Raw genomic sequence first — 11244 nt, forward strand, 5'->3', positions numbered from 1 at the left:
GTTGTATTAAATGAATGCACCAACATCTTTTTAACTAGTGTCCTATTGTTGAAGAGGCCTGTAGGTTGTTGAATGGATCACATTTTAAATCAAGGCTGACTTGGTTTCCAGTTAATGGTTCCCAAGCCATGTAGTTCTCACAGTGAAATTAGGTAAGGAAACATCATAGGTTAGTCAACAAGTTTTTGAGATCATGAGAGAAGAGCAAAGTTCTTTAAAGAAAAAGGATTGGAAAGTATTTGTGACCTATAGCAAAATTCATCTGTAGTGGAGAAAATGGAGAAAATGTTAGTTAAATTCTCTGGCCACGCCATTTCTCCAACAGACCACTCAAGATGGACTCGATTGGTTGATATCAACTTAGTGCGGTGCCACGCTTTGAAGCTGGACTCCTTTGGCCAGTTTATTGAATTGTTGCCCAGCCTGGAGTTTATTTCGCTAGACCAGATGTTTCGTGAGCCACCCAAAGTAAGTCACGTTTGTGGGATTTTTTATTTGTTTTAATACTCAAGGAAAAACACAAAACCTAAGTGCTTTTCTTTCTAATAATATGCCTTTACATTATAATTAGACTTTTTACTGCTAGCTTCAGTGAAGGCATAAAGGTTATAGTGTTACATGGTCCCTTGTTCTGGTAAGGGGTCTCCAGAGGAGGGGAAGGAAAATGTAAGTGGAAAGCTGTCTCCGTCAGTTCTACAAACAAGGTAAGGTAAAAGCAATGGTGGAAATTTGAGCCAAGCCAAATTTATTACTCAGTTAGTTGGGAGAATAAATCTTTACTTAGGAACCTCAAATATATGGGGTGCCTGGGTGTCTCAAGTAGGTTAGGTGCCTGACTCTTGATTTTGGCCCCAGGTCAAGATCTCGTGGTTTGTGAGATCGAGCCTCCCCCTGACCCCCAGTTGTGTCAGGCTCTGTGCTGATAGTATGGAACCTGCTTGAGATTCTCTCTCTTTTTCTCTCTTTGCCTCTCTCCCCTGCTTGTACTCATGCTCTCTCTCAAAATAAATAAACATTAAAAAAAAAAAAAAAAAAGGAACCTCAGATATAAATAAGGATTAGGGATTTATTTTGGAAATGTTTTACTTTGCTGTTCTCTTTCCTGTGCATATCCTGAAAAATCTGAGATTGTCTAGTTGTTCAGAATGTTATTTTTAAACTACTTCACAAATAACACTTCATTCGCCCTGTAATAAAAACTTGATGTTTCAACTAATTATCTTCTCTCCTCAGTTTTTTTTTCTCTTCTCAGTTCTTAATTTTTTTTTTTTTTAATGTTTATTTATTTGAGAGAGACAGAGTGCAAACTGGGGAGGAGCAGAGAGAGAGGGAGACCCAGAATCCAAAGCAGGCTCCAGGCTCTGAGCTGTCAGCACAGAGCCCGACACGGGGCTCGAACCCACAAACCGTGAGATCATGACCTAAGCTGAAGTCTGATGCTTAACCAACTGAGCCACCCAGGAGCCCCTCTCCTCAGTTCTTAATGGTCACATTCCCACTGTTGGAAGCAGTACAATATAGTGGGGGGAGGCTCAGGATTTGAGGTTAGAATGTGGGGTTTCAGGTCGCAGCTATAGCACAGACCTCTTTCCACTGTGCATTTCATCACCTATAAATCCAGACTGATAACACTTCGTCTTGCTTGCCTTTAATAAGGTCCTTTATGCATATGTGAAAGTCGTGCTATGTAAATATTCTTACATAAAGATGAATGTTAAAAATGAAGTGTTCTGTACTAACTTCAATGAACATGCATGTGGTTTCGTCTTGCCTTAGGGCTGTGCTCGAGTTGGTCTAAGTGCAGGCACAGGAATCGGGGTTTCCTCGGCCCTTGTTAGCAACCAGAACTCCAACAATGACAATGACAATAATGCCCAGAATAATGCCAACATCCACGATAACAATCACCATCATCCAGATGACTCCGATGAGGAGAACGACTTCCGGCCAGACCTGCAGCCAGGAGAGCAGCAGTTTGCAGCCGACGGTAACCCAGATCTTTTGTGAGCTCCAAACAGAAATGATTTTTACTTTGGATTATATTTCTCTGACTGACCCTGTTCCGTTCCCTTCTTCCCCCGTTTCAGTTTGTCACTTTACACATTGTGGGGACCTGGGTGACGAGGCAGATGGGGTGGGTGGTGGATGAAATGTGCCTGTCTGCTTATTCGTTTCAAAGCCATGATGCCTCTCGTCCATAAAATCTGTAAGGGTGCATACAGAATGGGAAGGACGCATCAATGCTGTGGAATTTGGATACAGTGAGCCTTAGAGGCCTGGCTTAACTGAAATTTAACTTTCAGGATTTGGGCAAAAGATCATCCCATTCTATCTCCCTGACCGATAAATAGGTAAATTGAATTTCATTGTGGAGACTATTTTTGGATGTTCCTAGATCTGACAAAAATGAATACCAGTCACGTGCTAGATATTGTGTTGGGCACCTCTCACTTGCCTTTCATCATTAAGTCTCAACAGCCACCCAACATATTAGGTACCTGAGCTAATAAAGACGTCTCTGTTGGATTCACTTACGTAATTATCCATGCAGCTCTTCAGTATTGACTAAACACCTGCTGTGTCCAGCCCCTGTGTTCTTAGGCTTCATCTGCCCCTCTGTTGGTGAGTGAGGATGGAGGGAAGTTGCGTTCTTACCACGTTTTCCAGTTTCCCGGTTGACCCTCAAGAACTGGAAAAAGAATCTCTCCACGCCATCTTGTTAGCGTTGTCCTTTTGCTCATTTTCTTGGACACAGTAATTAATGAGAAATAGGGTGCCCTGAGGTTCTGTAAGTGCTTTCATCATGAAAGCACACTGTGTGTTGAGCACACTTCCCTTTGGGATTGCTCCAAGAATATAGGTCCCGACTGAAGAGTCATCTGTAGGCATTGTCTTCACTTTCTCACCGCACATGTTTTCTGCAGAACTCTCCATTTTGGCTCTCGGTAAAGTCATCAGTGGCTCTGTTAAGAAAGATGATGGTCATTTCTCCACTTGCATCTTATTTAACATCTCAGCAGCATTTGTCATTCTTGTCCACTGCTACCTTCCTGAGATAACTCTTGGCATCTCTGAAACCATCTTCCTGGTTTTCCTAGTGTCTCACTGGACGTGTCCGTTCAGTTTCCTTTGCCTGCAGCACCTTCTCTATTCTACTTTGACTCTCCATCTGTCTGTCTCTCTCTACACATTTTCTCTAGATGAGCTCACTCACCCCCAGCTTCGGTACCAACTATATGCTAACGAATTCCTAACCTTTATTTCTAGCTTCAATCTTCTTACTTCTTGAGGTAATTTACAGTTATGTACAACTTTATCCTTTTTATTTCTACATGAGTACTTTTAGGAATTTTAAACTTAGGGTTAAATCTCTCCCCTGACATCCTCCCCGCAAAATACAAAAACAAAAGTGCAGAGTCAGCAGGTGCCAGGACTGAAGGAGGGAGAGTGAGGTCAGGTATTGTCTCTTTGCCTTCTTGTCCCTAAGTACCATCACATAGCACCATGAGGACCTGGACTTCAGAGGACACAGACCATCCATGAGAAACTGTTACAGCAACCGCAGTGCAGACCTACCCAAATCCTAGGGACCCCATTGTGGTTGGAGTGGATGCACTGGACAGATGATAGTCTCCAGGAAGTTACATGGCCAGAGGCTTCTCAGTACAGAATGGAGAATGCCTTCCATTATGAAATCACATATTGGTGCAGCAGAGATCAAAACATGTGCAAGAACATTGTATTTGGTTCATGAGAGAGCAGTGGAACCTTACTAACATCTGAAACTAAGATCTCAGGAGATGAGACACTTGCATACAGACCACATTTTGAGGTATAGTGTTGTCAGGTACTCTATCTTCAAATGCCATGAAAGGCTAAGAAGCAAAAGGAATGAATACAGAAATGCCGAGATTGAAGAATCAAACAGTTTCAACCAGAGGAAGGCTAGGAACACCAAAGATGATGGCAGCACTTGTAGAGAAATGCCGATGGTCATATACATTGGTTCCACACATCTCTCTGAGTTGGCAAAATATTTATTTGTATTTGTTACTACCTTATTTACCAGTTTGATTCTTTTAAGTAAGAAATAAGGAGCTGGGATGTGACTTTTGATCAAAACCAGAAGTGGAAAGATTCCAAATAAAAAGGAAGTGAAGAAAAAAATAATTTAAATAGCAGTACAGGGAGTGGGACTTAGCATTTGTTGAAATGACTGACATTGATGCTTCTACTCTACATGCGAACTTAACAGTAGCTTAAAAATTACTTGAGTTTTGAAAGTGGTATTGACATGTTGATTTAACTCAATTTACAATTTGAAAAGTCTTCATGCATGGGCCACTACTTGGTTTTTGGAACAACCCCAGAATGAAGCAGAGGCCCCCACTCTTTATTGTGGTATTTAAACTTCATCAGCTTGCATGGAGTAGCAGAGTTTAAAAGAAGGGCATTGTAGAATTTTAAAAGCCATTTAATTTGCATAAGTTAAGTGTCTTTGTTTATAAACTCCTATAATCCTGTTTTTCAGTGAACATTATCATTAAGGTGATGTAGGGCTTCAGAAAATGATTTTATTGCTTGTAGAGTACTGTATTGATTGATCAGAACATTATAATTTGATAAGAATATTATTCTTGTATTTGCGCTTCCAACATTCTTAAGATTTAGAATGCTTTATTATGGGCTAGTTATGTTAATTGAAAATGTAAGTTCATTACCTGCATTTTACAACACTCTAAAACAGGAGTAGGTGTCCATATTTTAGTAATTTGCCTAACATAAAATTACCATGTGTCAAAATCATGCTTCTGTAATTGCTAACACATGTTGCCAAATTGCTTTAATATAATTACCTTTGAAGTAATTATAACCACAAAGCATAGTTTTGCCTATATATCATTTTACCAAATTTCTATCTTGATTTAACACATAAATCCCAGGTACTTACCTACTTTTAAAAATTGTGTACCCTGCTCCCTTCCTTCACCACTGCCCTCTGCCCTCCATTAACCTAAATTAATCTAAGTGAAACTGTTCTGCTGCCTTTGTTTTTGGCAGTGGTTCTCAAACCTTAGTGCATCAGGATTACCTGGAAGACTTGTCAGAACACAGGTTGCTGGGCTTAGCCTTCAGAGGGTCCAAGCTAGTAGGGCTGGGTGGGGCCAGATAACTTTCATTTTTAACAAGTTCCCGAGTGATGCTAATGCTGCTGGTCTGGAGCCGCCGTTTGAGAATGAGAACCATTAATTTTCGGAAAATCCTTATATTTGAAGCCCGAGAATGAGCTACAATGTTAAAAAAAAAAAAAAAAAATCACAGTAAATGCATTTTATTTTATATTTTGGGCAGATAACTGTTAACCACTAAATAATATTTCTAATACTAGAAATGGTTACATATAAAATCATTTTGTTAAAAGGCAGTGAGTTCTCCTTTATTTTTACAACATTTAATAAAAGTTATAAATTTCTAATCAGGTTTTATATAAAAGAGACCAGTTATATATCTGTAAAAACAGCTCAGATCCGTTAAGGTTTATGACTATGTTTTGTAACAGGATTTTTTACAACCGAGATAACATTTCAGCTGAACAAAACGTTTGGTAAACGTTGATATTTGATTAAAAGATTGCTTACATAATTTCTGTAAGTTAAAATCATTCTGAAAAAAATGTACTGCCCTGATGATAAAATATCATGACACAAAAGCATCTAAACCAAGAATCATGTCCTCTCTTTTCTTTATCACCACCTCCTTGCTCTCTATGACAAGGACTTGTTACTGTCTTCTAAAAGTCTCCCCATTTGTTCTCCATTCTCCTTGCCCATTGTACCACCACTGTGCCACATCAGGCGTTAATACCTCTCAGACTGGTCTCCCTGCTTTCTCTCTTGATCAGCTAAAATTAAGTCTTAGAGCAGCAAGGGCAGTCTTGTTAGAACATAACCAGACAGGGCACCTCGGTGGCTCATTCGGTTAAGCGTACGACTTTGACTTGGGCTCAGGTCATGATCTCACGGCTTGTGAGTTTGAGTCCCGCGTTGGGTTCTGTGCTGACAGCTCGGAGCCCGGAGCCTGCTTTGGATTCTGTGTCCTTCTCTCTCTGCCCCTCCCCCACTTGTGCTCTGTCTCTCTCTATCAAAAATAAATAAATGTAAAAAAAAAAAAAAAACATATACCAGGCGACATGGCTCCCTTTCTTCAGACTTTCTAGTAGCTTCCTATTGCCTTAGGAAAAAAATCCAGTTTCTTGATTTGGGCCATAAAACCCTACGTGATCTGGCCTGTCCTCACCTCGTGCTGCTCCCCACCTCACCCACCACACTTGTTGTGAGCCAGGCTCGCACCTCCTGTTACACTAACTGCTGCCTCTCAGGATGGCCCTCCCTCCATCTTTGCATGGCTGGTTCCTTCTTGGTATTAGGTCTTAGTTTAAACGTTAATCTCAGAGATATCTTTCCATACCACCTTTTTATTAATTAAGTTACAATTGGCATGGTAGCTTCAGGTGTACCACATGATGATACTTATAAATATGTTGTGAAATGATCACCACAATAAGTCTAGTAGACATCTGCCACCATACATCGTTACAGCCTTTTTTCTTGTGATGAGAAATGCTAGGATCTACTCTGTCAGTGACTTTGACATATGCAGTACAGTATTAGCTGTAGCCACCATGCTGTACGTTGGTCACATCCTCATGACTTGCCGTCAGGAGTTTGTACCTGCTGACGAACTTTCCACCTTAAGTAGCCACCAATTTATTCTCTTTTGTTACATTAAATATTACTATCAGATCTCTTTATTATTGTTTATTAATAGTTCTTCCTTTCCCCAATTGGAGTAACCTCCATGAGAATAGAGATCTTGAATATAATCACTGTTTCTTCGCACCTGGGAACAGTAGCACGTTGTGGTAGATGCTTAATAAATACTCAAATGAATGAAGGTCATGAAAGAAATTAAGTATAAAGTAACTTTTGGATATGATATTAAACACCTAAAAAGCTGTTGCTCAGCAGCTTTGGAAAACCTTATCACATGGACATAGGAATGTACTTCTGCTCTGATGGTTCACCTCTGTCTGGGAGAAATAATTGTAAGCTTTTCAGTGAGCCTTTCTAAGCTTTTCACAGTTTGGGGCCCAGGCTACCTGTTTAGCCTTGTTTGCTCTTACACCCTCATCTCAACACAAACACTTTTTTTTTTTAATCACTGGGATACTTACTCTCCAGGAATATGTAACCTGCATCCTGGTGTATAGGAAGTATCACTTCATATCAGTGAAAAACTTCCCTGCCCACCAGGAAAACCAGTTGTTCCTTTTTTTGTCATTATTCCCCTTGCAGTTGGACTTTTTTAGCACTTAGCAAGTCTCTTCTGACCTTATTCTGCATTTCTGACATCTCTGTTAGAATGTGTGCATTCTCTTTGAGAGCAGGGACTATAAATTCTCCATTTACTCACTGTCCGTATATTGTAGGCTCAGGAAACACCTCAGTTCAAATCCTAGCAGACTACTAACCTTTTCCTTAACTGTGCATACAGGAGACTAATAATAGTGCCCTTACAAGATTGCTTTAAGAAATAAGTAAGGTTAGAGTATGGACACGTTGATTACCAACTGCTGTTCATAATTGCTCATAAGAATTAAATGAGGAAAATCGATTGGTCTTTTATCATGACAGGTTTGTATGCAAGGTTAGCCCACCTTTGGGCACTAAATGAAATGTAGAATATTGAGGGCTAGAGCTGGGCAGGAATTGGAGATGGGGGACCGAACATAGGGGGGGGGATGTGTTTTAGTGTATATTAAAGACCAAAGAAAATCCCACTGTCCCCATAAAATCTCAGATTTCACTGTTGTATATTCCATAGACACCTAGCTGAATGGTGTCTTCTGTCATAATCCTATTTTGCCTTGTTTGTTGACTGTATGAGTTTGTCTTGTCTACCTAAGTAGATTGTTCAGTTCTTTCAGGAACAGGATCTTGTTTTCTCTTTGTTGGTTTGTTCATTTCACCCAGATGGTTGGTTGGTTGGTTGATTGATTTGCCAGCCATAGTCATTGAGCACCCCTAGGTACTGAGGATACAGTGACGAACAGGGTGGACACAGTCTCTGCTGCCCTGTGTCGTGGCCGAGCTGTAATGTGAAGGATGGTACTGCTGTTATCCTGACTCAATCTGAGATCAGGCATACAGGCTTAGGCTGTAAGAGGGCACTAGATGGACGGCCTTGAATGCTGACTTGAGGGATTTGAATTTAATCTTGTAAAAAGCTGGCAAAGCCAGGAATTCTTTTATTTAGGGTCCTCTTGGAAAAGTGACCATTTTATCTTCAGAGGATAAACTGATTGAGGTTATCGGTCTGAAACTGTGCTCGTCTTCTGGGACAATGTAAATAAAATCACACGTTCTCATTCACGTATAGGCATTAGTAACTGCCACGAATTCTTTGATGCCAAACATCTGAGTGGTACTAAAATTTCAAAGTGCACTTAGTTTATTTGTTGGTAATCCTTGTCACGTGTTAGCCAAAAATGATACCACAGCCTCCAGAGAGTAGGAGAGGACACGTACAGTTTGAGCGTGCTTGCCCAGTACGTCGTGGTGTCAGCTGGCAAGTACTATCATTGCTTATAAAATGATCATAAGGCTTCCGGTAGCTGGCACACAGCTGCCTCATAGAGCCATTCCTGTCAACCTCTTCAGGAATGAACGTGGTGCTTTTCTTCTGCCAGCTGTGTGCCGTTCTCCCTGCTCTCGTCCTCCGGTGATGGACTTGCTCCCCCACGTGCTCCTTTCCCATCGTGATTTCCTGTCCCATGGAATAACTGAGTGCTCCTTGTTCACGTCGGTCTCACGAAGCCCGGTTACAGGCTGTCCTTCCCAAGTGGGCCTAATAATCACAGGGCCGTTCATTTCTCTGGGGTGCCCCAGACTTGCCTGCTGTGGTGGTTTTTGTAGACCTCTCCTGTTTCACTTTGTGTTTATTTTTGTTAAAGCATTGAATGAGATGGAAGACATGGTGCCAGAAGACGGAGAGTTGGTGGCTGCGAGCGGACGGGAGACGGCAGCTCGCAGTCAGGCGGTCATCCCTGTGGATGTTGACGAGGAGCAAGCAGGTAATCCTGCGACTCCCACATTCATGGTTATGAAAACGCAGGCCTGACTCTAATGAAAGTAAAGCACTCAGCGTGATTTGTTTTTTAATATTGTAGCTAGCGATGTGTTATATGCTATTTATTATTGAGGCCTGCCTGTGTTAGAGTGGTAGTCTTGCTGCACATTTATGGATCTTACTAAGGTCTGGTTAGTTATTTTGTGTAACTGTGGTAACAACTCCTCTTTCTATATTGGTGTTCACACATGCGTGTTTATGTAGAAAGACAGACCTCAAATTGTGATGGAGAAAGTAAATGACCTGATTAAGTATTTTGCTTGTTCTCTCTCTCCCTTCATTTTGGTGGGGAGGAGCAGGAGTGGAGAGGTTGACCCAGTTTAGTTAACAGAGCAAGATCTAGTCTCCATTTGCCGTTGGGTGACTTATGGCAGGCCATAGAGTCATAAGGCCCCAGAAGATGACCTTATACAACCCTGCATTTTACAGGTGGAGAAACTAATAGTGTTTCAGAATGAATTTGCATAACTTGTTTAAGACCACTCCCCCGGTCATCAGGGGACAGAACTGAAATTACAGCTCAAATTTTTGCACTCCTTGTCTGTTGGAATGCCACCTTGTCTTTGAATTGAAAATATTTTAACTGTCCTTGTTTTAAGTGTCTTACAGATGCAGTCACTTATTCAACAAATATTAACTGAGTATTACTCTGGGCCAGGCATTGTACAGTGTAACAGGAACAAGACAGGCAAGGTTCCTTGGAGCTTACATTTTATCGGTGGAGTGAACTTAAGTCATTTTTCAGAGAGAATTGGGTTATAAGAACTAAACGTTTTTAAGGTATACTACCAAACAGAGAAAACATTTTTTACATAAATGCAGATACTCAAATAACCCAACCGTAACATGCATCGAGCCTTTCAAGAACATACCTGATATATCCAGTGAGATAGTGTGATGCTCAGTTAAAGAAGGCAGAGACTTCTCACCAGTCCTGTAGGTGTCTGAGGTTCGGCCTCATTTCCTTTGTCTTCATTCATACATTTGCAAAATTGGGACAGTAGCCTATTTTTTCAATAGGATTATTTTTAGGATGATTTATGTGACTTTTTCAAATAGTGAAGGTCCTGAAGGGGGCTGCTGTACGATCTTCTGTCTTGATCTGCCTTTAGAAATGCATACTGTTGGTTGGCATATTAATCATACTCAAGGTTTTCATAATGCGTTAAATTTTAAAGTGCTTCCCAGTATCTTATCCAAGCGTATATTCCATTAATGTGAGTGGTAAGAGAGGCTACTTAGAGCCATAGCATCTCCGTGAGTCCAGATCCTTGGAAACAGTACTTAAAGTGACAGCCTTTCTTCTTGGCAAAAAGTAATGTTCGGCCTGTGCTTTTTTGTTTTAGGACCCAGTGGTCTTCAGCGTGTCGTAAAACCAACCCCAATTACTGTTCATGATTCAGAGAGTGATGATGAGGAAGACAGTCTAGAACTTCAAGAAGTCTGGATTCCTAAGAATGGTGCTCGGCGTTACTCTGAGCGTGAAGAAAAATCTGGAGAGTCCGTGCAGTCCAGGGAATTGTCAGGTGAGAGATGTTGTCTTGCCGGGACCTGTTAGTGGGAGTCATCAAGAGAATTGACAGACACACTTGACCTTTGTATAATGTGTCCTTACCACAACTTGTGGTGCAGTTAACGTATCCTTACGGAATGTGACAGGAGGTGAGAAGAGCAGTAGCCCAAGGGGGAGGGGAATCTGGGTGGTGCTCTCGAGGGCAGGTGTAGCACAACAAAAATATTCTGGAATCAAGGCTCAGGGAAGAAAAGACGTGAGGATTACTTCCACAGTAGAGGCTTTGTGGCATCAGGGTACCAGGGATTAGTGAGAGGCCTGGGCCTCACATGGGGGATGACCCCCGAGGCATCCAGAACAGTGAGGAGACAGCCACTCCCCAGTTGACAGTCTGTCCAGGTGTGCTTAGTGAATGTTGGTGGCTAGTTTGGTGCTTGAGGGAGTCCTGAAGTGTGTTCTTACAATCCCTGCCTCCCTTTGTATCTTAGTCAACAGCCTTCTACCCTTTTTCCTCACCAAGAAACTATAATTGTCTTAACCTT

General features: G+C 41.4%; 1 protein-coding gene and 1 long non-coding RNA gene across 8 annotated transcripts in view; one reads left to right on the top strand and one right to left on the bottom strand.

The window, feature by feature from the left end:
* FBXO38 (F-box protein 38) overlaps window positions 1-11244 on the top strand; it is a 56800-nt gene that overhangs the window by 31039 nt on the left and 14517 nt on the right. For all 7 annotated transcript variants that reach the window (XM_086678856.1, XM_086678879.1, XM_086678897.1 and 4 more), the window contains 4 exons: window positions 326-468; window positions 1777-1987; window positions 9014-9133; window positions 10536-10715. In XM_086678856.1, coding sequence (XP_086534982.1) covers window positions 326-468; window positions 1777-1987; window positions 9014-9133; window positions 10536-10715 — 654 coding nt within the window. The remainder of the gene's footprint in view (window positions 1-325; window positions 469-1776; window positions 1988-9013; window positions 9134-10535; window positions 10716-11244) is intronic.
* LOC147584122 (uncharacterized) lies at window positions 1629-3756 on the bottom strand. Its single transcript, XR_015241307.1, has 2 exons — window positions 3535-3756; window positions 1629-2963 (listed from the first exon to the last, which is right to left on the bottom strand). It is a non-coding gene; the product is annotated as an uncharacterized LOC147584122 (long non-coding RNA).

Source organism: Puma concolor, chromosome A1 (genome assembly GCF_028749965.1).
Source record: "Puma concolor isolate L17-30 chromosome A1, mPumCon1.1.hap2, whole genome shotgun sequence".
NCBI lineage: Eukaryota > Metazoa > Chordata > Mammalia > Carnivora > Felidae > Puma > Puma concolor.